This window comes from Brassica rapa, chromosome A06 (genome assembly GCF_000309985.2).
Source record: "Brassica rapa cultivar Chiifu-401-42 chromosome A06, CAAS_Brap_v3.01, whole genome shotgun sequence".
NCBI lineage: Eukaryota > Viridiplantae > Streptophyta > Magnoliopsida > Brassicales > Brassicaceae > Brassica > Brassica rapa.
The window spans coordinates 1033358-1059474 of NC_024800.2; the positions used below are offsets into that span (position 1 = coordinate 1033358).

The 26117-nt window shown below is 32.9% G+C and overlaps 5 protein-coding genes and 1 long non-coding RNA gene across 7 annotated transcripts; 3 read left to right on the forward strand and 3 right to left on the reverse strand.

The window, feature by feature from the left end:
• Window positions 1-524: 524 nt before the first annotated feature.
• LOC103871168 (nuclear/nucleolar GTPase 2) lies at window positions 525-3936 on the reverse strand. Its single transcript, XM_009149396.2, has 11 exons — window positions 3646-3936; window positions 3447-3580; window positions 3071-3200; window positions 2362-2525; window positions 2176-2277; window positions 1980-2084; window positions 1765-1893; window positions 1530-1670; window positions 1315-1415; window positions 1191-1248; window positions 525-1112 (listed from the first exon to the last, which is right to left on the reverse strand). The coding sequence occupies exons 1-11, from the start codon at window positions 3878-3880 to the stop codon at window positions 663-665; spliced, it is 1749 nt and encodes a 582-aa protein (XP_009147644.2). The 5' UTR covers window positions 3881-3936; the 3' UTR covers window positions 525-662.
• A 1509-nt stretch (window positions 3937-5445) lies between these two features.
• On the forward strand, window positions 5446-6751 carry LOC103871169 (stem-specific protein TSJT1). Of its 2 annotated transcripts, XM_018652490.2 has the most exons (4): window positions 5446-5702; window positions 6009-6373; window positions 6457-6647; window positions 6682-6751. In XM_018652490.2, the coding sequence occupies exons 1-3, from the start codon at window positions 5497-5499 to the stop codon at window positions 6645-6647; spliced, it is 762 nt and encodes a 253-aa protein (XP_018508006.1). In that variant the 5' UTR covers window positions 5446-5496; the 3' UTR covers window positions 6682-6751. The 2 variants fall into 2 exon arrangements, with proteins under 2 accessions (XP_018508006.1, XP_009147645.1); XM_009149397.3 differs by having other exon boundaries at window positions 6457-6751.
• A 162-nt stretch (window positions 6752-6913) lies between these two features.
• LOC103871171 (lanC-like protein GCR2) lies at window positions 6914-10230 on the forward strand. The gene is given in 7 exon segments (XM_009149399.3): window positions 6914-7690; window positions 7846-8024; window positions 8098-8209; window positions 8828-8944; window positions 9012-9326; window positions 9772-9845; window positions 9847-10230. Coding segments are annotated over 7 exon segments (1227 nt in total). The 5' UTR covers window positions 6914-7522; the 3' UTR covers window positions 10109-10230.
• LOC103871170 lies at window positions 10112-11374 on the reverse strand. Its single transcript, XM_009149398.3, has 3 exons — window positions 11118-11374; window positions 10579-10784; window positions 10112-10503 (listed from the first exon to the last, which is right to left on the reverse strand). Exons 1-3 carry the CDS (start codon window positions 11205-11207, stop codon window positions 10272-10274), a joined length of 528 nt encoding a protein of 175 aa, XP_009147646.1. The 5' UTR covers window positions 11208-11374; the 3' UTR covers window positions 10112-10271.
• Window positions 11375-16384: 5010 nt separating this feature from the next.
• Window positions 16385-23510, forward strand: LOC103871172 (TMV resistance protein N). The gene is made up of 2 exons (XM_009149400.3): window positions 16385-21114; window positions 21206-23510. The coding sequence occupies exons 1-2, from the start codon at window positions 20597-20599 to the stop codon at window positions 21288-21290; spliced, it is 603 nt and encodes a 200-aa protein (XP_009147648.1). The 5' UTR covers window positions 16385-20596; the 3' UTR covers window positions 21291-23510.
• On the reverse strand, window positions 21379-26091 carry LOC108868828. Its single transcript, XR_001955020.2, has 2 exons — window positions 23195-26091; window positions 21379-23111 (listed from the first exon to the last, which is right to left on the reverse strand). It is a non-coding gene; the product is annotated as an uncharacterized LOC108868828 (long non-coding RNA).
• Window positions 26092-26117: the final 26 nt, after the last annotated feature.

The window sequence follows — 26117 nt, forward strand, 5'->3', positions numbered from 1 at the left end:
CTTATCTCTAAAGGCCCAATTGATCCAGATCTTCTCATACCTCTATAAAGAGCACCAAAAGATTCCTCTATCACGGAGCAACATTCCACCAATACTTTTACATTTTCATCAAGCTCAAGGACGTCGTTAATGTCTTTAGCTTTGAGTTCCAAGTAAAAAACATAATAATGACTAGGAAAAATCGAGATATCAGCACTGCAATGTGAAGTCCACCAACATCAAATTCGAAGACTCTTTATAAGAACAAAGGTCGCATGAGTCAACGCCTTCATAATTTCCTCTTCAGTTGTGGTCTCCACGTCAACGCTTATAACCATATTCTTTCTGCGCACGAATCGAAATTGATGTGTGTTATTGTAAAATACCTGTAGAATATCTCCAATTAGATATCTGTTTAGACTTTAGACCAAAATAAGTAGTGACCACCACAGGTTCATAGTTGGGCACAGACGTGTAGGACACGTCTTGTGGTTTGCATAGAGGATCAACATTCATACCAAATATACTGTGGAAACTAGAGGAAGTTCGTTGGAACAAAACTCCAATATCATTTTGTAATTGATAAGTGGTTTGATAAGATTCATGATGTTTGAGTTAAGACTTAGGACAAAGGCTGCAAGTAAAAACAAAAAAACAAAATTTAGCAAGTGCAACATTCATTACTAAGCAGAATCTGACTCGTCCTCCTCTTCATTTTCTGACACAACATCCTCATCCGAATCATTCTCACTTCCCTCTCCATCTTCTGAGACCTCATCCTCATCCTCTTCTCCATCGGTCTCATTTTCCTCATCCATATCAGTAGACTCCTTTCCTTTACCATCACCATCCTTGAGGTCTTTCTCGTCGTAGAAATCCCTTTGGACAGGAACATCCTTCTGTTGTTGGGAAGACATAATGCCAGCAATGGCTTTCAACGCAGCAGCTGCTTGATTGTTATCAGCAATGGCTTCCTGATCTATACCTGGCACTGTGACTTCTGCTTCTCCTTCTGAGGCCTTGTCTTCAGCCTTGTCCTCAGCCTTAGGAGGTGGGACAAAGAAAGGTATGCGACCTCTTTGCCAGTCATGGAGTATCATCTTTGCTCCTGTCATCAAATCAGGCTCTCCACCCTGAACAATGTTACCAAGTATACTGTTATTCTCTCCAACTTACAGAACATCATTCCAATTACAATTCAGGAAACAAACCTTTAATAGTTTGCCAGAAGCTTTGCATAGCTGAAGAAGAAAGTCATGATCATCCTCCCTGCATATAACAACGTTATCGACAAAGTAGGAATAATGAAGAAGATTATGAGAAATTTCTACTTACCAGTCTTTGATTTTATAGGCTCTCTGCAAGTGCTCCTTCTTGACACGCCTCAGGACTTCCCCAATGTGCTCAGATGCATCCTCCAGGTTTGTAACTCTCACCTATATATCAAAAAGATTGAATCAGCAAGATAATAATGCATTACTTGCAGTTAAGTTCACTGACTGAACCAAATATGCTAATCCAGAAACGACTAATAGTAAAAAGAAACATACCACTCCCTTGAGGACGATGTCTGTCTCAGAATCATGGCTCTGGTACACAACTCCAGGACAATCAATCAAGAAAATCCTCTTGGTGAGTGTGATGTATTGCCAAACCTTGGTCTCCCCTGGAATTGGAGCAACCTTGCAAACCTGAAGGAGAGAACAAAAATGAAAATGTGAGAAGAAATAAATTAGCAACTACGCAGATTCTTAATACAGGAAAGTACCAAAGAAAGTTAAATACATTTTTGGTACGCAGTGTGTTGATAACTGATGATTTCCCAACGTTTGGATACCCAACAAAACCTACAGACACGGCTTGCTTGTCACTCTTTAGACGCGCAAACTGCCTCAGAACTGAGAGAAGTGACCCCTGAAATAAACCATCACAAGATCAAAGATATATCAAGAGAATAACTATGTTAATCACTAGATCAGAGGCATTTATGATAAAAAAACCTTTCCAAATGACTTGTTAACGCTTGCATGGAATGCTAGAGTTGGATATTCCTTAGATAATATTCTCAACCATCCTTTCGTAGCCCAAGCCGGCACAAGATCACACTTAAAAGCACAAACACAGAAGACAGATACACAGTAACTAACATTTTCCAAAAGGATTAGTCAACTAAAGCTAAAGATGAAAACAACCAACCTTGTTCAATAACAGAATCATATGTTTATGCTTGTGATGCTCCTTCAGGGTTTTCTCTAAGTGATGACACCTAGTACCTTGCGGATCCCTAGCATCTAGAACCTGTCAAACACAAAATAACTGTAAGCCAGGAAGAAAGAAATAAAGATAACTCCTTCATTTAGCTCTCCTTGAATCAAGACATACCTGGACAACTACATCAGAGGAGTCAATGACTTTGTAAAGCTCACCCCAAATACGCTTACTCTGTCCCTTCTCAAACATAGTATGCCTCACAAGGTCTCTAAACCCGTCTTCTTCCTCTCCTCCTTCACCAGACGGACCTGCCCCATTCAACTCCTCAAACGCATCTTCAAAATTACACCCCAAAAAAAAAACGTTTCAATGAATACATCATTCGTTACAACAAACTCAAAAAAAAATAATCAAAAGGTATGCAGCCAAGCATGAAACGTTTAAAGCCATCTCCAACACAGATTCATCATAACATTAGAAACAAATATCCACATAGATATGAAACAGACAATGATCTTATCAACAACTAATGAACAAGAACATTCAAAAGTCAGTCAAATTATGCATTAATCAACCTTTCAATCATGTAATCTCTGCAAGAAAGAACAATTTTGTAGAGTATTCAGGCATATTAAAAATATAATTAATGTTTACAATTATATTTAGTTTACTTTACTATACATATTCAAATAACAATCAACCAATGCTATTCAAATCAATTCAAATATTTTTAATTAATGTTTCTTAAAAGTATACAAATTATGAATATTAACTACTAAAAGTACTTTAAAATTCTAGAAAATCTATAATTTTGGAACAAAAATTAACTCTAGAAAATACTTCTTTAGGAAACGGAAGGAGTATTAGAAACGAATTGTACCTTGAGACTCAGCTGCCTTCTTCACCAAAGCTTCATAATCAGAAGCTACAAGCTTTGGCCTCTTCCTCGTTGTCTTCTTCCCAAAAGTGTTTTGAAACGGCTCCATATCAAGCAAGTGAACTCTCGTTTGCTTTACAAAAAAAAAATAAAAACACAATACATAATAAAAAAATCAAAACTTGATCATCAAACTGCAATAAAGTTAGAACCTTTATCTTCTGTTATCAGTCAATAGCACCATACAGACTCAAAAATCGAAACTTGATGATCAAATTGCAATAAAGTTAAACCTTTTTTTTACCTTCTTGTTATCAGTCAATATTACCATACAGACTCAAAAAAAACGAAACTTGATAAGTTAAAACCTTTATTTTACCTTCTTGTTATCAGTCAAAAGAGACATAGGCAACTTCCTCTCCTTCAAAATAACATTATAGTTACTCGACATCTTCGTCTTCATCTCTTCCCTAAAGTACTCGAGCTCCTTCTGATTCACAACACGCGTGTTCCCTACACAAGAGAAGATAAGCTTTTATATTGATTCAGTCAACGAGTAGGAAGCACTACGAGCTTACCGAACCATCTCCGATCAGGTTGGATCCGCGTGTCGGGCAGTTCCTTGGACTGATACTCGTTGCTGAGGATTTTACCGCCGGGGGTTCTTTTGGGCCTGGTTTTGTACATCTTGAGGCGGCGAACTGTGGCGGAGGTACGCCCTTCGGTGGTTTTCTTCTTCCCATCGGCGCGGTTGGCGTCGAGGGAGTGTTTTGGTTTGCCGGAGACGTTAGCTTTCCTCTCAGGCTTCCCCATCTCTGAAGATTTTTGTTTTGTGTACAGTCTACCCTTTGACGGTAGAAGAAGTAGAAGAGGAGGAAGAGAGTGGCGCTAGGGTTTTGTTTTTATCACTTGATATGGGCTTAGAACTTTTCAGTGGACTTCGCTGACTAGGCCCATATAAGATAAAGCCCATCTATGCGACTCTACTCTCCACTACACTACTACCTTCGCATCCATAATTGGTGTTTACTACTTAAAGAGTTTTTAATCTGATATGTACAGCCCATCTTTTTGGTTTGTTTCTAATAAAAGCTTAACTCTTTCTCCTCTATTCGTTGATAGTGATGATTACAAGGTTTAGTGATGATTACAAGGTTAGATGAGCTTTTCGAGAACTAGCTAGTTCGGAAACGACGTGGGAAAACCTCGACATCCGAGGAAACAAGTTGAATTTCTCCTTCTTGTGAGCATTGTAAAGAACGGTAATCGATACATGAGGAAATTAGATTATGTCTAGCAGAACGCGCCAAAGATATGGGTCGGGCAAAACTAGATAAAAAATAATTAAATTATGTAAGTTTGTGTGAGTCGGTTTGTAATCAGATGTTTATCTCTATTTCGGTAAACGAAAATCATGAACGCTTACATAAAACAAAAAGGAGATAGCTGTTTTATCATCGTGTTAATATACAGTATAGGGTAATTATTAAGTATCAGAGCAAAATCAGGTTTTATACAATTAAACTAGATGACTTCCATACAGTATAGGGTAATTATCAAGTATCAGAACAAATTAGGTTTTCTACAATTAAACTAGATGATTTTTTGCAATATCGAGGGATGAAATCATTTAAATATTATTTGTGATAAGTAAATTTTGTATATTATTTGAAATTTATAATACTTTTAATAAATAAAATTTGTTAATAAAAATCAAAAAAATAACTTTTATGTTTAAATAATGTAATAATAGCATTGAATTCTATTACACTATGTTAATCATGTTAAGACATGCATCTCATGATTATGAAATTTTTTATAAAACAATTAAAAAAAAACTACCTAAATAATGGCAGCAAACTGTATAAATGAATGAACTGGTTGGTTAGAGGTTTGCAAATAGATAACGTTGCAACGAAAGTTTTTTTTGTCAATTTTTTCAATCAATTAAAGAAAGTTTAATCCATGGTATATATTAGTGATGTGGGTTTGCAGTGAACATAAAAGCTTTTCATTTAAATATTGATTTATATACTATTTTATTTATTTGATAAAAAAATGTTGAATCATGTTGATTCGATAACCTACAAAAGTTGAAAAGATTATTCTTGATGTGGGTACCATTGGATTCTTGTTGGTCATTAACAAAAACTCGAGTGGCAAGAAACAAGAAAAGGGAATAATTAGTAAGCAGTAAAAAGATACAGAAATGGATAAGAAGACATTGTTTGACCAAAAAAAATGGATAAGAAGACATCAAGATCTATAAGACAAGTCTTATCTAAACAAATCATGAGTCATCTCCACGTCAACTTTCTTAATTTTCGTGAAATGTCAAAATTTCACAAACCAAACCAACCTATATTAGTCCACTTCAATCACATTTATCTCATATACTAAACAACAGAAGATTCAAGACGACAAAAAAAATGTTGGCTATTTTTCAAAAGACGTTTGCTCATCCACCTGAAGAGCTAAACAGCCCGGCTTCAAACCTTTCCGGCAAAACCCCAAAACTTCCAGGAGAAACTCTCTCTGACTTCCTTTCAAACCATCCAGACTCTGCTTTCTCCATGAGCTTCGGCGACTCCGCTGTCCTCGCTTTCGCCCGCCCAGAAAACTCTCACCGTCCAAGGTATAATAATAATAAACACATTCCTCATAAGTATAAACTGTGTTTCTTGCCCTCCAAGGTATATTAACAGCACACGTTACTCTAGAACCGGTTCTAGCTAAGACAAGAGAAACATTATTAGTTACGATCCCCAAATTTTTAGAGATAATTTACATAAATTTAAGTTTTCAAATTGTTTTATTTTATTAGAAAAAAAACTTTAATAAATTGCATATAATCTTCAAAATCTCAAGACCCGTCATGCCAGTTTCTCTAAACTGTTTCTTGTCGGAAAATCATTTTCTGAACATGTCTGGTCTCTTTCAGGATGTTTAGTGGAATCGATGGAATCTACTGTGTGTTTCTTGGGACACTGAACAACCTATGGGACCTAAACAAACAATACGGTTTATCTGGAAAATCCTCAAACGAAGCCATGTTTGTGATCGAAGCTTACCGAACACTACGTGACCGTGGTCCTTACCCAGCTGACCAAGTTCTCAGAGGTCTCGACGGAAGTTTCGCTTTTGTCGTCTACGATGCTCAGACCTCCTCTGTTTTCGCAGCTCTAGGATCTGATGGAGCTGAGAGTTTGTATTGGGGAATAGCTGCAGATGGATCTGTTGTTATGTCTGATGATCTCAAGGTTATTAAGCAAGGTTGTGCTAAGTCATTCGCTCCTTTTCCGACAGGTAAGCAAACAGAACTTATGAGATAGGAAAGTTATGTAATGGTCTGAAGATGGAAGTGTAATGTTTTTTTTTTTTTTGTGTAGGTTGTATGTTTCATAGTGAGAGTGGTTTGATGAGTTTTGAGCATCCGAAGAATAAGATGAAGGCGATGCAGAGGATTGATAGTGAAGGAGTTATATGTGGAGCTAACTTTAAAGTCGATGCTTGCTCCAAGATCAATAGCATTCCGAGGAGAGGAAGTGAAGCTAATTGGTCTTTGGCAAACTCTAGTTAATGAAAGGACGAAGAAGAATAGTTGCTTTTGTTCTTGCATGTGATTTCTGTTTTCTGTATAATAACAAACATTACTAAGAAAATGGTTTTTTTTTACTGATCCAATCTGAACTCTGATCATTTGGATGAAATTTTACTAAAAGCGAACTATTGATGAATGAATTGATCATTTTTCACCATATATGATTTAGTATTTTTATCAATTTGAAATGGTGTTTTAAAATTATTCTAATAAATGGAATAGTTTCATTTTTATTTTATTTTGAAAAAAATATAAAGTGGAGTTAAAAATGTTCTGAAAAATGATTGGTCTCTAATATCAAATTGGATTAGATGGACTTTAAACATAAAACTCACTAATAATAAATTGATTATTTTTTATATATTATTTAATATTTCTTTTAATGTGAGATACGTTCCTAATACTTTAAACAATCTACAAACTCATCTGATTTAGTCCGGTTAAAATTCAGATAAATTTGATGAAATTCGTTTATTTTGTTAGTTCGATTTAAAATTGTAAAATATAAATTTGGTTCAGTTTGGTATAAATCGATATACGACTTACTTAGGAATCTCTGATGAAAAAATAAACTAAACAAATATCGAATGGAACAAAATTGAACTGAACTGATTATCAAATTTTCTTTTACTTACTGAACTAAACCAAGTTATGAACCTGAACCGAAAATCAAAAATTGTTTCGATTAATCTTCGCAGGCCTAGGTGAACCATTAGCTATCGGACAACAATGTATAGGCAAGACCTTACTGGGCCAAATATAAGGCTCACTAACAATGGTTTTATCTGCTTTTTGAAATTATAATTCTTCGAGATTCTCAACAGCAACCGCTTTAGACAGAGAGAGAGAGAGATATGGGAGAAAGATTCTTCCCAAATGAGATACCTGAGTTTCTACCGGAAGACGCCGGCGAAGAGGAAACCGTCTCCACTCATAAAGATTCGCTGACGAAACTGCTCTCACTCCCGTACAGATCATTCTCCAAGAAGCTCCAGAGATATGCGTTAAGCCTCAAAGATACAGTAAACTTTATCTTACAGCGTTTTTAGGTTTTATGGGAGCTGATTAGTATACCTGTAAACTGAGTAATTTAGGACAGCAAGATTTGAGTTTATATGGTTTGATCATGTCCGAATCTAGCATATATATGAAGTTTGCTTTGGTTTGGTCTTTTCAGATAGTGTTTGAGACATGGGACCGATCTGGAAAACGTGTTCGAGACTTTAACCTCTACACTGGTGTACTCGGGACAGCTTATCTCTTGTTCCAATCCTATCAGGTCGCAAGAAATGAAAACGATCTTAAGCTATGCTTAGAGATTGTTGAGGCGTGTTACACAGCTTCAAAAGATTCCGAGTAAAGACCTTTTCTATTAAATAGCCCATTTAATGTAGTTGAAATATATGATGAGTGTGGTTTTTTTTATCAGCCGTGTGACTTTCATATGTGGCCGTGCGGGTGTATGTGCTCTTGGTGCCGTTGCTGCAAAGCTTACTGGTGATAGCCAGTTACAGGATCGTTACTTAGCCCGTTTCCATGAGGTACCCTTTATGTTGTGCTATGTGCAAATAGGCTTTATCTATATTTTAAACGGAACAACCTGAATTAACCGATATTTTCATTTGAATTTGGAAAGCGAGAACTAAACCCAACTTTTTTGGTATTAGCCGATTCTCAAATATTTTTACTAGAACCAAATAGAAACCAAAAATAGCCGAACCAAAACTGAATCGAATTTTATTGTCATAAAAGATTAGGCTTCTAAAGCAACAAAAGGCTTATGCGACTAATACCAAAAATTGATCCCGGATTAAATTTTAATCCGAACAACCTGAATTAATCAATATTTTATCTGAAAAATCTGAATTACCTGATTCAAAATTCGGGAAACCCGAACCATACTGGAATCAAACTGAACCTAAATTAAACTCAAAGTTTTAGTATCAGTCGGTTCTCAATATTTTTACCAGAACCAAATAGAAACTGGAAATAACCGATAAATTTATTTTCTCATAAATATATGAACGGTTTTTATGTCTATATACCCGGAAAAAACGTATACCCGAAAAAAAACAAAAACCAAAAATTGAACCGAAAATAGAATGTTCTGCATGCTTGATACATTGACTCTAGCCATGCAACTTGAATCTTCATAACAGATTAGGCTTCCCGGTGATTTGCCATACGAGCTGTTGTATGGTAGAGCAGGATACTTGTGGGCATGCTTGTTCTTGAATAAGCATATCGGGAAAGACAGTGTATCATCTGCAAGAATGGTAACAAAGCTTAAAACTTTCTTTTTGTTCTAAGTTAGTGGATGAAGCATCTCATTGTTTCTTTTAGAGATCTGTGGTTGAGGAGATCTTCAGGGCAGGAAGGCAACTGGGTGAAAGAGTGAAGTGTCCATTGATGTTTGAGTGGCATGGGAAGAAGTATTGGGGAGCTGCTCACGGTTTAGCTGGGATCATGCATGTCCTCATGCATGTAGAACTTGAACCGGATGAGATGGAAGATGTTAAAGGTACACTAAGTTACATGATTCAACACCGTTTCCCAAGTGGAAACTACTTATCTAGCGAAGGAAGTGAATCAGATCGTCTAGTTCACTGGTGTCATGGTGCTCCTGGTGTTGCTCTCGCACTTGTAAAGGCAGCTCAGGTAGATAAATTTATCGATATACAGTAGTTCTACAAATTAATATTCTATAAAAATAAATGAACAAATTTCTACAGTTCCAAATTGGACGGACGTAAATAATGATACAATTCGAGAATATAATAAGATAATAATATTTTAAAAATTCTTAAATAAATATATGGTTTAAAATTATAACTTAATAACTACTATACATATGATTTTATATAAATATACACAAACCATTTCATTTTGGCAAACTTATAATTTTTTTCTTATGATACATATTCAACATTTATAAAATAATCGAATAATATATATGAAATTAAAATCTATAAAGTTTAACTAATATATAATATCGTGAATGAAATATATTTTTGAAAAAGAATTTTTTCTATAAATTAATAAATTATCATAGTTTAATGTACTCTCTATCTACATTGCAAAACTCTCTGGGTGTTTTTTTCAGGTTTTTAGGAAAGATGAGTTTGTAGAGGCAGCGATGGAAGCAGGAGAAGTGCTGTGGAACCGTGGATTGCTTAAAGGTAGGGATCTGTCACGGCATAAGTGGAAACACCTATGTGTTTCTTTCTCTGTACCGGTTAACAGGAAAGCCAGAGTACTTGTACAGAGCTAAGGCTTTCGCATCTTTCCTACTAGATAAGTCAGAGAAGCTCATCTCAGAAGGTAAAATGCATGGAGGAGATAGACCATTCTCTCTCTTTGAAGGTATAGGAGGAATGGCCTACATGTTTCTCGACATGAATGAACCAACTCAAGCTCTGTTTCCAGGTTATGAGCTCTAAAAATAAAGCAACAAACTTCGATACTTAATGTAGAATAGATGTCTATGTTATATAAGTATTTATACATCATCAAACACAAAAAACCAAAAGCTTAATAAATGAAAACACCATCAAATCTTGAAACTCCTATTGAATCAGTGAATGGGGTGTGTGGAAATCTCGTTTAGTAAGGTGGGTTCTTGTAATCATCACGAGCACGAGAGTAGCAGACGTAGTAGAACTGAGAGACGATGGCAGTGAAGAGCGCGAAGGAAGCACCAGCTGCAAACACTCCTTTACGGATGACTTCACAGCTGGGAGGGTTGTCGATGTTCCACATCTTCCTGTACTTGGTGTGGTACGCGTTTCTGATGGATGCAGCCAGCAAACATACCTCAGCAATCAAGAAGAACACCCTGACAAAGAAGTGATGGGGTCAGAGTCAATTCATGAAGCATTATGATGTAATGATTGAGATAGGTAACAGTTACCAGCAGATGAGGAAGAGCATGATGGCACAAGCTCTTGAACCACCAGGATTAAGAGCCTTCCCGCAGCAGAAGCAGCGACTAGCCACCATGATAATGACTTGGCTAGTCAAGAGAAGGACAAAAGCGCCAGCTCCATAGCTTGTAGCTATGTCTGAGCCATACTCACAATACTCATAAACCTTCTCCTTGTCTGGTACAACCTTACCCTGCAAACCAAACACAATAACCCAATAAAGCCCATTTCTCTACATCAAACCATTACAAAAAGAACCGTTACATTGAGATCTGGCCCTAGATTGAACAATGTAATAAGGTACAATTGATTTTTGAACCAGATCTGAGAAACAGTCCACTACAAGGGATCTCACCGACAGAGATTTTTCAGACAAAACTACTAACTAAAGTCTCAGACACTGTTCCGATAAATTAATTAAAATAAATAGTTCAATAATTTTGTAACCAAGATTTGACTGATAGGAGGAGAAGAAGAAACTGGAAGAGAGCAAGAAAGTTTTTAGAGAGAGTTTAATGAGACTTACGACGCTTCTTCTTTGCTCGGCGGCAATGGCTAATCCGACAGCGATGAGATCTAGAATGAACACAATGATTATCACGAGCTTTGAAGCCATGGCAGCAGATTGTCTTGTGATTTTCTCTTTCTCTCGAAGCTGTTTCGTTCTCTTTATATAAAGTAAAATATATTAGACGAAAATGTCGTGACCGTATAAGGAAAATGAAATGACTGTCATCTCACCAAATTATTATTTTTTACTTATTTATTGAATGAATAAAAATAAGACAATGCTGATTCGTTTTTTATGACACGAGAAAATTATTAGATAACTTTCTAATAAAAAATATCAAATGACAATAATTTAAGAGTAAAATAATTAAATTATAACTAACCCAAAATTTTATCCTAATTCCATCCTTAGATACTAAATGCAAGCTTAAAATTTTAAAAGAAAAATAATTAGTACATTATTTTAGAAAAAAAAACTTTCTAATGCGCTTCTACGGTGATTAGTGTTAATAAAAATAATAATTAGGACCACTGCACGTGGTGCAGGCGGGGTTTCTTTTGCTTAATCTACGGGTTAATTAAAGGGGTCATGCCTTGTTTAATAATTAAAGCTGTTATATTTATTACCTGTTGGATGACTTTGTGGGAAAATCAACGTAAATAAAGAAGTTAGTGAAAGATTAAAGGATTAATGGTTAGAAGAATTGAATGCGTTCGATAACAGTCACGGTCTTAATGAAGATAGAATTGAATGCTTTAGGTCTAACGGTTGATCTCATGGTCTGGTCATGTACATAAATATGCATGATTTAAACTGGAATCCGGTTAGGCTGCAGTTTTCTTATAACCCATCACGCCGGACTGTACTGGCCAGTGGCCAATAATATGGTAGTTCCGGGTCAAAGTCAAAGTTGTGTCAGTGTATCGCTGGATATCACATGGTCGGAGCTAAGTAAACGCAATGGTTGGTTAACATTGGGACTGTGGTCGGCCCAATACTAAAGTTAGTTACATATCCGAACAATATTCAGTATACTACATGGGTTTAATAAGCTTGGCCCAAAACTTTCTTGTATTCATTTGTTTTGCTGCCAGTTTTCTGTTTTCAATTCAAAGGACAAGTCTTGATCCATTCTCTGACCGTCTTGTAGATAAGAAACTCTCTGAAAGTTGCGCATTTTTGTTTTTATTAAACGATTGCACCTATTCAACTGACCATGCGTTTGGTGATTAGAAAAAATACAATCAAAATAAGAAAATGTTTTCTGGTCTCCATCGTGACTTGATTCTCTGCGTATTTGTGGAAAATATGTAACCTTTGTCGGGTTGACAAAAAAAAGAAAGTAACCTTTGTCGGCTAAATTATTATAACTAAAATAACGGAAATGAAAAATATATATCAAAATAAATAAATTAATGAAAATCTATTTAATCTATTTAATTTATTATCTTTTAGTTTTTTTTCAAAAGAAATAAATAATAATTTCACTAATAAAATATAGGGGTTTTTGCCAAAACTAACCCACAACTTGATTTTAATCCCAAACCTATACCCAAACTTGAATCAAATACAAAACTAACCTAAAAGCCTAGTGAAATTACAACTCAGCCCCTTGTGACCAAACAAAAAAACAGAAGCCATTTTTACGAATATAGCCCCAGTAAATCGTCTGAGTCGTCTGAGATGTTGTAAGTCGTCTGGACGACTGAAGTGTAAGTCGTCTGGTACCAGTTTATTTTAAAAATAATTTATAAATCTTGTAAAAAAATATTTTGATGCGTAAAAAATAAAAATCAAGTAATTATAAACAGTTTTAACTAATATAAATTAAGATATGATAAAATTGATTTGTTTTGAAGATAGATGAGTGAAAGTAGTGAATCATGAAATACTTTGGTTTAGGAGTTTGGCAAACATATGTTGTAGTATTGTATGTATTGTTAGGGTTAGATTTTGGAAAAGTAAAATATTTTTTTCAAAAATTAGTTTTCACCTATATGTGTTTATTTTTGTGTATAGTAAACACTTTTCAAGTTTGATTTGGTTTTATGAAGTGTTTAATTAGATAATTAAGTTTAGGGGTTATGTTTAGGGTGTGGACGACTTATATTTCAGTCGTCTGTTGAATAATTTACCCGGACGACGTATATTTCAGTCGTCCAGACGACTTACTTGTAAGTCGTCTGGGAAGTCTTCTATTTTAGTTTCCCGCTAAAAATATTTAATTTCCCGCTAAAAATATTAAACTCTTCTGGACGACTTACATGTAAGTCGTCTGTTTTAATTTCTTCACCAGACGACTGAAATGTAAGTCGTCCAGGAAGTCGTCTGAGTCAAAAATATTTAATCTAATTGGATTTTTTGTCTCCCTATAAAAAGAAAAATTTACACATTCTCTCTCCTCCTCTCAAATGGCTGCAACAAAAATGTAATGTTCATCATTCTAAAACTCTCCAACCTCTCTCTAATCTCTTTGACTTGAAAACACCAAACTTTATATGAATTTTTTAGTTTTGTCTCATGTATTTCTTACTAATCTATCTCTTTTGCATGTTTTTAATCAAATGGTACTCATCTTCCACTAATTTAGAGGTAGATCTATTAATTTTAGATATGTATTTTTGTGTGTTCTATAAATGTAGATTTATCTAATCTTCCACTCATTTTCTCTATTTTTAAGTCATTTAAACGTTTTTGGATATGCAGGTTTTTCAGATCTGGATTTGATGTGCAGGTTTTTCAGATCTGGAAGACTTCTGGGACGACTTACATGTTAGTCGTCTGGAAGTCGTCTGGAAGTCGTCTGGAAGTCGTCTGGACTTCTTGGAAGTCTTCTGACAAAGTCGTCTGGACTTCCAGGAAGTCGTCTGGACTTCTAGGAAGTCGTCTGGACTTCTAGGAAGTCGTCTGGACTTCTAGGAAGTCGTCTGGATTTTTCTGAGCGTTTTGGTAAGTTCTTATGTCTGATTTTTCTTCATTTGGTAACTTCTTGTTGTATAAAGTTCTTACTTTTTTCTCAAACTAAAACTTTCCAAACCCACTCTAATCTCTTTGACTTGAAAACACCAAACTTTATATGAATTTTTCAATTTTGTCTCATGTCTTTGTTACTAATCTATTTTTTTTTTTTTGCAGGTTTTTAATTAGATGGTACTCATCTTCCACTAATTTAAAGGTAGATCTTTTATTTTTAGATATGTATTTTTGTGTGTTCTGTAAAGGTAGATTTATCTAATCTTCCATTCATTTTTTCTGTTTTTAAGCCATTTGAACGTTTTTGAATATGCAGGTTTTCCAGATCTGGATTTAATATGCAGGTTTTTCAGATCTGGAAAACTTCTGGGACGACTTACTTGTTAGTCGTCTGGAAGTCGTCTGGAAGTCGTCTGGACTTCCTGTAAAGTCGTCTGGAAGTCGTCTGAACTTCCTAAAAGTCTTCTGGCAAAGTCGTCTGAACTTCCTGGAAGTCGTCTGGACTTCTTAGAAGTCGTCTGGACTTCTTAAAAGTTGTCTGGTCTTGTCTACTCAAGTGGAATCCAAGCTTGTCTTTGTAGATGAATGATCTATAATAGTTTTGTTTGTGGTCTGTTTTGTGAATTGCATGTATACTCTTTTAGTTGTGAATTTTTTGTAAAATCAGTAATAATGTTTTCCAAGATGTATTAAATGTGCTAACAATGTGTTTACACATTTACAAATCAATGAAATAATAGACTTCAGTAGCCTTTTTCTTATCTTTGGATCTCTCATATGCAATAATAAACTCCAATGGCCTTTTTCTCATCTTAATAAACAAGAATGTTGGTAAGAGATGGAAACAAATAATAGTAACTAGTCAAAGCATATCATATTTTTTATAAGTTTGCATTGAAAAACTTAGTCAAATTTAGTAAAACTAAGGGAGAGAACATATTTTGTAAATATGAGTTTTACATATCTTGAAGTTACTTATCACTCTTAAAAATACAAGTTATTCAAAAACTAACGTAGAAGACTTAAAAACTAGTGGAGAAGACGCGGACGACTTCAATCTAAGTTGTCTAGACGACTAAACTATATGTCGTCTGGTCAACGCAGAGGTTATTTTTGCAATTGACTTTGAAATCTGTTATTTCGGACGACTGAAAGTTAAGTCGTCTACTATTGTTTGGTTAAAAAAAAAACTCCAAAAAAGCTAGACGACTTACACTTCAGTCGTCAGAGGTTAGTTTTGCATTTGACTGGATTATTTCAGAAGTTTGACTTTTTGGACGACTTACATTTCAGTCGTCTAGTGAAAATTAAAATAATAATATTTTTTTAAAAGTAGACGACTTACAGTTAAGTCGTCATAGGTTAGTTTTGCAATTGAAAAAAGAAACTTCAAGATTTAATTATATACAGACGACTTATAATTCAGTCGTCCACGAGACGACTGAAATGTAAGTCGTCCAGGATTTACGAGGTTTGACCAGAATCTCGGAAAAAAGTCCTGGACGACTTACAATTAAGTCGTCTGGTGGACGACTGAATTATAAGTCGTCTGTGTATAATTAAATCTTGAAGTTTTTTTTTTCAATTGCAAAACTAACCTATGACTACTTAATTGTAAGTCGTTTACTTTATAAAAAATATTATTATTTTAATTTTCGCCAGACGACTGAAATGTAAATCGTCTGGGGAAGTCAAACTTCTGAAATTATCCAGTCAAATGCAAAACTAACCTATGACGACTGAAATGTAAGTCGTCTAGGTTCTTTGGAATTTTTTTTGAAACCAAACAATAGTAGACGACTTAACTTTCAGTCGTCTCAGGTTACAGATTTCAAAGTCAATTGCAAAAATAACCTTTGCGTTGACCAGACGACTTCCAGGTAAGTCGTCTACAGCCAGACGACTGAAAGGTAAGTCGTCTACAGCGAGACGACTTCCCAAGTAAGTCGTCTGACGAACAGATCTGGAAAAAAACTCGATGTCACACCTTAAATTGGTGAGATAAGTTCCTTAGCATACATAAGGCTTCTCCAAGCACACAGAATCACAAACGAAAGTCACCCACCCATAATCGTTAGCTTCTATGACTTTATGAACCATAAAAATTTTAGAATCAAAATCTTGGGTTTTTTTAGCTCATTGTGGAGAGAAAGTGAGAGATATGTTGTGTTTAGTTCACAAGAATGGAAAAAGAAGAAGGGTAAATCGATTTTGGGAGCATTAAGAGCTTCAAATTGGTTGTTCATGGTGGTTGTGGTATTGATGACAATGGCAATCTTGTAATTACTTGAAGATGATGAGGGTGAGAGAGTAAAAATGTCATTTTCGAAAAAAAAAAAAAAAAATTGATGGCATTTTCGTAAATTATATGAACTTGTGGGGTGAATAGGGCAAAACCAATTTTCAAAAAAAAGGAAGGTTAGTTTTGTGTTTGACTTTAAGTTGTAGGTCAATTTTGCAAAAATCCCTAAAATATAACCCCTAGTGTCATGTAGCTATAAAATTTCGAGCTAAAACCATTCAATCTGTAGGTAAAGAAACACATATAAGAAATGACATTAAAGGTTTTATAATGTTGTAAGACTGCTGTTAATGAATATATGCACTAAAGAGATCAATCATTTTTTTAAAAAATTCGGCTACCAATCTTTATTTTATGATGAATTATGAGAAGAAATAGAAAAATACCTGATTTATAAGCAGAACCATTAAAAACTTAAGTTTGATACATTTTTGGCTATTGAAATACAGTGAAATCTCTATAAATTAATAATGATGGGACTACACCAAAACTATAATTTTTATTAATTTATAGAAATATTAATTTATCGATATACTAATTGAACCAAAAATTCAATTTGGGACTATAAAATTATATTATTTTATAGAGATTTTTAGTGTATATTAATTTATAGAGTATTAATTTAAAGAGGTTATACAGTATATTACTGGTACTAATATCATCATTTATTAATTAATAGTTTTTAATGTAATTTATATAGTTTATTTTGTTTTGAATATATTATTTGTGTGTAAATATCAATGTTCAAGAAATTTGTAGATGGTGGTTTGGCAATTTTGTTTTAAAAAAAATATTGTTTAAGAATGTGTTCACTGGTATTAATTTTTTGAACATCTTGACAAATTAAAAACTATATATTATTTTAAAAATCTTTTTCGTTTAGACTAGATTTACCATCTAGGTGAACCCCAATGCATACATAAACTATTTTTAGAACACTGACAAACATAGATATGATCTAATGGCGACTCATTTGTATTCATTCTTTTATTTAATAATATATTTCCTTTAAAAAATGCTATTGGATGCTTTTACATCAATATGTAGCAGACGAAAAGAGATTATGTCAATGATTGGTTGGATTGTATTTGTAAAAATTTAGCTGTAAAATTTGTGTTATGAGTGAATTAACTGTAATTGTAAATTTATTTATGGAGATTTTTATTGTAGTTATTTCAGTTCTATGTGTATGTTATTGGCGGTAGATATTTTAAAATAAAGCATGATTAAGTTAACTATAAGATATTTTAAAATAATAATTTATATTTAAAATAAAACATTTAGGTTATTTAAAATTTATTAAAAATTCAATTTTCTGAATGGACTTAAAAAAATTCAAAAGTTAAATATAATAATATATATATTTTTAGTTTATTTAATACTATAGATCATTTTTATTTTACAGTTTTTACAGCCTAGGAAATAGAGATATAAGAGTTTTGCCTAATACAAATAAAAAGGTTGTGAGATTATTTTTTTGCTTTATCTTATTTTTTTGCTTTATCTTTAAAAAAAACTATAAAATAGAAACTTTTTAATGTATGCTTTAACTTTTAAAAGTAAAGATACATCAAATGGTTAAGTTTGATGATTTCAAAATTAACAAAGCTAAAGGATCAAGTTAAGATCCAACCAATCATCCACTATGTCTCTAAGCTAGGCTGCCATTTTTTTATTAACAATGTTTATTTAGATTTTTTTAACTATTTAATATATTTATTTTGAACTAATTTATACATGTATTTTTAAGTACATGGTTGAATTAATAAATAATGTTAATTTAGCTACATTACTCAAGGAAGCACAACAAATATAATTTTAATATTTGATGCGATGAATAGTACGATACCAACTTTAGTGTAATATTATTCATAAAACATCAAATTAGTGAAATGGTATTATTTTTGAAGTTCTATTTAAAAATTAGATTACACCAGATTTGTTGTTTTGAAAGCTAATTGGAGCTGGCCTAAGTATACCATGACCCAATTTACTCTCCGGGAGGATTTATATAACATTTAATAGGAAGATTATCATTAACTTCAAATTATTTAAGCTAGTTTATAAAAATCAAAATCTTATGATAATTATTTTTACAATTACTATATTTTAGTTGATAATATATATTCTACTAATAGAGAATCCTATTTTATCTATTCAAAGAAAGTTGTCATTTAAGTTTTATATGGTCGTCAAGCAAAAAAGAGTGTTTGGAACATTATATATTTGTAACATAATTTTATGACACTTTCAAACGATATAGTTTCAATATTTCTAAACAATAAAATTATAATGATATTATCAAAATTTATAAATTAAACCTATAGTATATCCCACCAATATACTTTTATTAAAGATACTCCATTTTATTATTATTGCATGATAACTTGACCTAAGAAATACACTATTAATATGACTTTTCTATAATATTATTATTTTCTGTCATACATACAAACTCAATTAAAACTTTTTAAATCATTATGGCAATTATGTATGCATGTGAAAGACGAAAGACGATTGTTCGCGAGCACTATGTGTCAAACTGTTCGTCTTTGAATTCTTTGCTCTAGGAACATATATGATCTCTGAGTAAGAAAAATTGTCATTCAGCTTCTAGATCTTTTAAATAAATTGCAAAATATATAATACTAAATATTAACTGACATAGATAATTAACCAAACATCTTAGTTAATAGATCAACGAACCACAATAATTTTACTTTAATTCATTTTCAAAGGCAACAAAAAAAGAAAGAAACATAATCCACATCGTATCCTAGTGACCCATTACGATTGATGTACCCGGCTCTAGTCTTACATGATATTTTGATTGCACCTCAATATATGATCGTTTTAACTATATTAATTAGCGTAGTAACTGCAACAACTAATTTTCATAACTGAGTTTAAAATCATATATAGGCTATTAATCTTTTTAAACTATCAGTATCTTGTTTTTCAAAAGACTTATTGGTTCTTTTCTCAACTGTTTGCGTGAAATTCAAGTCGAATTCTCGTACTCAAATGAATATCTTGAAGTGGCAATTAAGCTCCACTTGCTCTAAAAGATCCAAACTCAATTTCACGCTCTCTAAACGTAGCCATATGTGTGATACTTTTTATATATAGAGACAACAAAAACAGGATAAATAAAGTATGTCTTTTACTCTTTTAACTCATAGAAGAGGAGAAGAAATGTCAAGCACATCGTTAGCTTCTTTGACGGGAAAGGGTCAAACTCGTTTCAACGACTACAATAGTTTCACATTCTATTTCTTGTTCTTCATTCTTCTTATAACTTACATTCAAACAAGTCCAGTATTTTACTTATAATTTGTATATTGAATTATTAGTTATCAAGTTAGTATACACAAATTATAACATTAAACTGTTGCACCAAGTTAGTACCAATTTGTCCTTTGATGTAGACTTTAGATTGTCCTGTACTCTATAAAATATAAAACATATATATACATGACGCTTAATATTTTGAAATATATACTCTTTCGTAATTGTTTTTTTAATCTAGCTAGTAGGCCATTCTCTAATAAAAATTGAATGTCTCGATACAATGGACACATGAGACAATGGTCACACACAAAAATATGATTGTGTCTTATATTTCTTTGACTGATTACAAATTTTATAATTGTCAAACAATCTAAGTAATATATACATAATCTAATAATTTAAATGATTAACTGAAAATTATTTTTTACAAAGAAATAAGAAGCTTTTTGTCAAGAACGAAGAAGTTTATCGACCTCTCTAACTATTTCAAATTTATATGGAAAAATCTTATTGATAGTATTGGCTATTATAAAATGATTTACGCTTTATGATGATGATATATTCGCTAGTGGTTATTATATATTTAATGATATATTTCCTGTCAAAAATAATATATAGTAGCTAGAAAGAAACTATATGCCCATGCTATAAGACATTATATAAATAATAAAATGGGTTAGTCAGAAGAACTATTTATCTTGACGCGGACAACGTCTAGTAAACATTCCTCTTATGCTGTTCAAAATCCACCACTTCTCTTCTTGTCTTCTTCACCGATTCAAGCCCATTATATCACGACAATTATACTTCAAACACTATATATACACGAATACACATACATACATAGTAACACATACAAACACACGCCACAAAGCCTCTATTGATCATCCATCAATCCTATCTAATCTCATCACCAAAAACAAAAATCATGATCTCTAGGGTTTTTGACTTCGTGAAGCAATCCAAATCCATTCAACTAAACAACAAACTATTCGTCGATCTTCTTTCTTCTTCTTCATCATCAACCAAACCCAAAGCTTTGCATGATGTGTTCATCAACCACAGAGGAACCGACACAAAGAGAAACATTGCGACTTTGCTTTACGACAATCTCAATGCCCGTAACATACGTCCATTCTTGGATAGCAAGAACATGAAACCTGGAGACAAGCTTTTTGATCATATCAACCGTGCGATTCTCACTTCTAAAGTCGCCGTTACCGTCTTCTCTCCCAACTATTGCGATTCTTACTTCTGTTTGCACGAGCTTGCTCTTATTATGGAGTCCAAGAAAAGGGTGATACCGATATTTTTCGACATCAAACCTTCACAACTCGATGTTATGATCGAAAGGGTGACATGTTCTGATGATGAAATCCAACGGTTTAGATGGGCTCTTCAAGAAGCTAAAGATATCGTCGGGCTTACGTTCGATTCCTGTAAAGGGTAAGCTTGAGTTTCCATTATATATAAACAAATGTTTTACATAAAATTTCTGATCTAACTTATTTCTTCTTGTTTTTTTTGCTCATTTTAGGAACTTATCAGAGGTTGTTACAGTTGCGTCGGATGTTATCGTTGAGAGGTTGGTGGAGTTAGATTCTGAAGACGAAGCTGTTTAGGCGTTGGAAGAACTTTAATTAACTCCAAATCAGAAGCTTCTCTCACATATATATTTTATATGATTAATTAATTAATTTAATTCATTTCATTCATGCATATATAGTTAACAGAAGAGATAACAACTTTTTGTAATGAGGATTTCTAATCTGCATTATTTCTTTGTATTATTTTTGTGTGTGTGGCAAGTTATTGCTTTGTAAGCTCAAGAAATAAATAAATAAATAACATTCTCTCTTTCTAGCTAATACCGAAACTCTTTGTTTGTTTTGAAAATCATTATACTTTTATAAAATATTATAGAACCCCTTTTTTAATCCAGTGGTTTGAGAAAGATTCATTAAAGCTAATACAGCAGGAAGGAAGTCTAGGTTTCTCTTCCAAGAAAAGACAAATTATGCAAATTATCCATAGTAGGTCGACTAGAATCATATTCTTGGTTCAACCATACAGTCTCGGTCGAAGTTCGAACCCTCTCCCTCTCTATGTGGAGAAAACTCAGTGATGAGAGTCATGAGACTGTAAAAGAAGTTTGTTGCTGTGGAGGTTGGCAAACCTACTTTTGCGTCGATGTTAGTTAACTGGAATATTTTTAGTGGGCCGAAGATGGTTTTGGGCTGAACAACACATCAAATTCCCACTGTTTTTAATCTTATAAACCGGATCAACCCTTTCTGTGTCTAAACCGGACTCAAGAAAGTTGAAACAAAGCGGATCAGCCCCTTCTGCGTCTAAAGTAGACTCGAATCTTATCGATCCAAATCAAACTGAATAGTTCCAAAATAGATATTTTATTAAGTGCATACCTTTAAATATAGCTAAATTAAAGAAGCTGATAAAAATTAGCGTAAGAAAGTGATTGCCAGAATATCCCACTCACCTTTTTCTTTATTTTAGTTTCCAGGAATAGTCTTCAATTATTATATGAAGTAATAATCTCTAACTTTGTTTATTTAAAAAAAAAACTAAAAATCTTTAGCATATGAATATATGATGTGTTACCTGTGTATGATAAACTCATAAAAGTCGTCATCGAATCAAGTGGGCCCTTTATATTATATCATAACTTAAGATCACAAGTTCGCAGTCCAATGCAACGAGTTTTTTTTTGTCAATGTACAATGATTTTTCTAAACGAGTCTTTTCGAATAAAACAAAATTTATGATTAGGAATTATATATCGACTCTTATAAAAATAAAAATTAAGATTACATACATATTCATTTCAAATATACTTTATAAAGTAAGTATATTTAACAATTTTTATATATTATTCTAATTTTTATATTATTTTATGTATTCTCTGCAAACTCAAAATCATAATTGAGATATAATATAATGATTTAAATGACACTGTTTTTTTTTTTTTTTTTTTAACACTGAAGGATTTCATTGATTATAAACTTAGACAAAAACTTACAAGTTGTGATCATATGCTAGCAAGTTATAAAAACTTCTAGAAACTAAGCCAACAGGAATAACATTCCTTTGGAGTCATAGGCCGGCAGATGCGAACTGAATCTCCGGAGACAAGAGAGATAAACCAAAAGATCAAGTACACACAATACATGAATCTAGATCAAATGAGCAAAAACACCCATGCAAGAGGAATGACCAAATGAAGAAGGATAAGATAGAACGCATCCACAGTCGAACTTTATTTGGGTAGAACCACACCTCATTATATTGCTTTGAAGATTACTTCACAAGCCACCGAGGATGAAGCAGTAGACATAACCCAGGAAGATGATGAGCACGCAGCTTTTAACAATCAACTTCCACGACCGGATGTAAAGAGCCAAATCCGTCCAAGATAATCACATCTGAGATCCCTTGCGTAGAGGCAACAAGATACAAAGATTAAACCATAATCATACCGTTTCAAGCGAGATCGAGGACATGCAACCTTCAATCCATGGTAGAACCTCTACAATAAGTGAAACATGAAAAGCACAGCCAGATCGGGAAGACGGGAGAACAACGAGAGGATCTAACGGATCCTTGAAACGCAGAAGTCGAAACAAGGCCAAAAGACCATCTGAAGAAACCCGAAGAGAAGAGGAAACGTCGGAACAGAGGAACAACAGCATGATATAAGCACGCCACCGACTGATCCATCACCGACATACCTCGAACCTCAAAAGAATCTGGAATTCAAGATCTAGATCCAACTATTGGAGACTTAAAACTTAAGAAAACATGCAAGCAAAGAGAATGGAAGACAAGACCGGACCGACGGTGGCTGAGGAAGCCCACACCGTCGGCCGGTAACACACAAACAGATCGGAAAAAGAGAAAGCTTAGAGAGAAGGGAGAGCAAATAAATGACACTGTTTTTAAAAGTATGAAATATCAATCTATTACTCAAACATTTCTATTATTCAATCATGAGGTTTGAAAAATGATATCGAAATAGAATAATCAACAAAATAAATTTATTTATTAAAATATCTAACAATTTTAACTAAAGCAACAAAGTGTGTACAAAATTTTGAAAGACCAAAATCTTTTGTCGAAGCTTTACCATTTTCTTCAACTATTTTGAGAAGTTTGGCAAACTTAAATTTTGAGATTGATCAAATTTAAATTTGGAAGCATTTGGTTTAGATTCAAAAGTATATAGACTTAGCTTAAAAGAAATAAAACCGATTCTTAAAATATTATACCTATCATATCATATCATTTAAAGATTAATATTAATTTGAAATTGCATAAATTGTATACTAACTCTCAAAAAAATATTATTACGATTACATATGTTTTATATTAAGTATATTTCCTAAACTAGATATATAAATAATACTAAACTATTTTATAATTTTCTACATCATTATGAATCCATTGAATTGACTACTTTCTGGAATTTTTTTTCTCCTTCTCAAAATTTAATATATTTTCCACAATTTTTTGATAAATCCTATCAGATGATTCGGTCGGTCCCGGGAAAAACGCACTTATTGCTACATAGTGGACTAGTCCAAAAACGTACCACATTGTCTGAACCGAGTTTAAAATACCTTCTGAATAATATTAAGGGGTGAACCGATCATTTGTTACAGTCTACTTTGTAAACCAATTGGGCCGAAACCCCCCGTTCTCCACGTTCAAAGAATAAAAATAAACAAGAGCGATTAATAAAATCATAATTATTCTTTGAGTAGTTCGTTATCATTTGATAAATGATGAATGATAAATCACTAATCGAAAATGAGAGATATAGATGATAAAACAAAATAAATAAAAGTACGTATAAAGCATCAAATGGTTAGCACGAAATGTATTTGAGTGGAATAAATTATTTAAGTTCCACTAGAGGGGTTCCATAACGACAGTATTCATTTATAATTTTAACCTGGTTTATGTATGCTTAAATTTTGCTCGCAGATTTATGATCTCCAGGATGTATGTATAGGTTCAGATTATAATTTTAGAAAATAAACTAGCGATGCATATATATTTATGAATAATAATTTGCTTAAATGATAATGACGATCGAAATCAATAAATAGATGGAAATATATTATGGAAATTACACAGTTTACCCGTACGAAACATAGCTCCTAATTATAGTTTCCTCAACTATTTTGGATAAACATCGACACTACAAATCTGCAAAAGGAGATGTTAGATTATATTGACAAAAAGGGTTATGCTTATATGGTTCAGTTCTTGAATTTTTTTTGGATCCAACATAAGTTTTAAAACTGATTTTAACCAAATGCGGAATTGTGTTGCTATATAGAAAAACGCTTAGTCAATTATATACTGCTTGTTTCAAAACAGCATATTCTGAGAATACTAGAGATTTATATACCATGCGCTATCCAATTCAAAAGATTACATTAAGAACAATTAATTAAACTGCGACTATTATAGTTCCTATCTGAATATACGGATAACCAGTGAAACTAAGTTAAATAATTAAAGTCCAAAACAAAAAGTTAAGTAACTACAGTAAATAAATTGTACTGTAGTGTTAGTGAAACAAAACAGTCATAAATTTTTTTACAATTAACAAAAAATCTTTAGTCAACATCAAACTCGTGTTTTGTTTATCGTCAATCGTTATAACGTCTTTTTGACAAATGACAAATATGGCGCCTAACTTATACCATAGACACGTGGCCACGTGTCGTCACGTTGTAGCTTTGTCTGTATGGAAAACGCTTTCCATGTTGATGATACCTAAGATACATTGAACAGTTTCGTTGTCCTCTCAACTTCGCTTTTTCAAAAACAAAAATTAAGCTCTCTTATCCACCCATTCAGTTACATGTGTCCTACCTTTATTCTGAACACTACAACATTTGGCATATATACATTTCAATAGAACGCGTCAACAAAAAAACGTGTAATGAAAACTATCTTTTACCAGTTCACCGATTACATGGTTTATGTTCAATATACTCGCTAAATATATAGTTTTGTGTTCTAAAACTTGGTCGTTTATGTAGACAGTTTAATTCTGGTCAAATCAATGAAAAAAACCAACAGCTTTGATGACCTAAACGTCCACTTACTCGGTCAAAACAGTAGATTAATATATTACAACTATATATTCTATTTAAGAAAATGGAATTTTTTTTTTGAGAAAGAAAATGGAAAATTATACTAAAACTATACACTTTACACCATATTTTAAAATAACATTAAATAAATATGTAAAGTAGTAATACAAAAGAAACCTCAATTAAACATTAGATTCTAAATCATTTCTCATAATACATTAGTTTTTGAACAAAAAAACTAGCATCGTTTTAATTATTACTTTTTCATAGTAAAATACTTCTCAAACTAGTGAACACTAATAAATAAATAATATTACTGAC

Bases quoted from the DNA above. Each gene is read 5' to 3' on its own strand.
- LOC103871170 (XM_009149398.3), bottom strand. From the start codon at position 11,207: ATGGCTTCAAAGCTCGTGATAATCATTGTGTTCATTCTAGATCTCATC. The intron at 10,785-11,117 runs GTAAGTCTCATT...TTTGGTTTGCAG, and splicing joins CCGAGCAAAGAAGAAGCGTC to GGTAAGGTTGTACCAGACAA. The intron at 10,504-10,578 runs GTAACTGTTACC...CTTCTTTGTCAG, and splicing joins ATGCTCTTCCTCATCTGCTG to GGTGTTCTTCTTGATTGCTG.
- LOC103871172 (XM_009149400.3), top strand. From the start codon at position 20,597: ATGATCTCTAGGGTTTTTGACTTCGTGAAGCAATCCAAATCCATTCAA. The intron at 21,115-21,205 runs GTAAGCTTGAGT...TGCTCATTTTAG, and splicing joins ACGTTCGATTCCTGTAAAGG to GAACTTATCAGAGGTTGTTA.
- LOC103871168 (XM_009149396.2), bottom strand. From the start codon at position 3,880: ATGGGGAAGCCTGAGAGGAAAGCTAACGTCTCCGGCAAACCAAAACAC. The intron at 2,526-3,070 runs GTACAATTCGTT...GTAATTTTGAAG, and splicing joins GAAGGCAGCTGAGTCTCAAG to ATGCGTTTGAGGAGTTGAAT. The intron at 1,416-1,529 runs GTATGTTTCTTT...TTTGATATATAG, and splicing joins ACATCGTCCTCAAGGGAGTG to GTGAGAGTTACAAACCTGGA.
- LOC103871169 (XM_009149397.3), top strand. From the start codon at position 5,497: ATGTTGGCTATTTTTCAAAAGACGTTTGCTCATCCACCTGAAGAGCTA. The intron at 5,703-6,008 runs GTATAATAATAA...GGTCTCTTTCAG, and splicing joins GAAAACTCTCACCGTCCAAG to GATGTTTAGTGGAATCGATG. The intron at 6,374-6,456 runs GTAAGCAAACAG...TTTTTTGTGTAG, and splicing joins ATTCGCTCCTTTTCCGACAG to GTTGTATGTTTCATAGTGAG.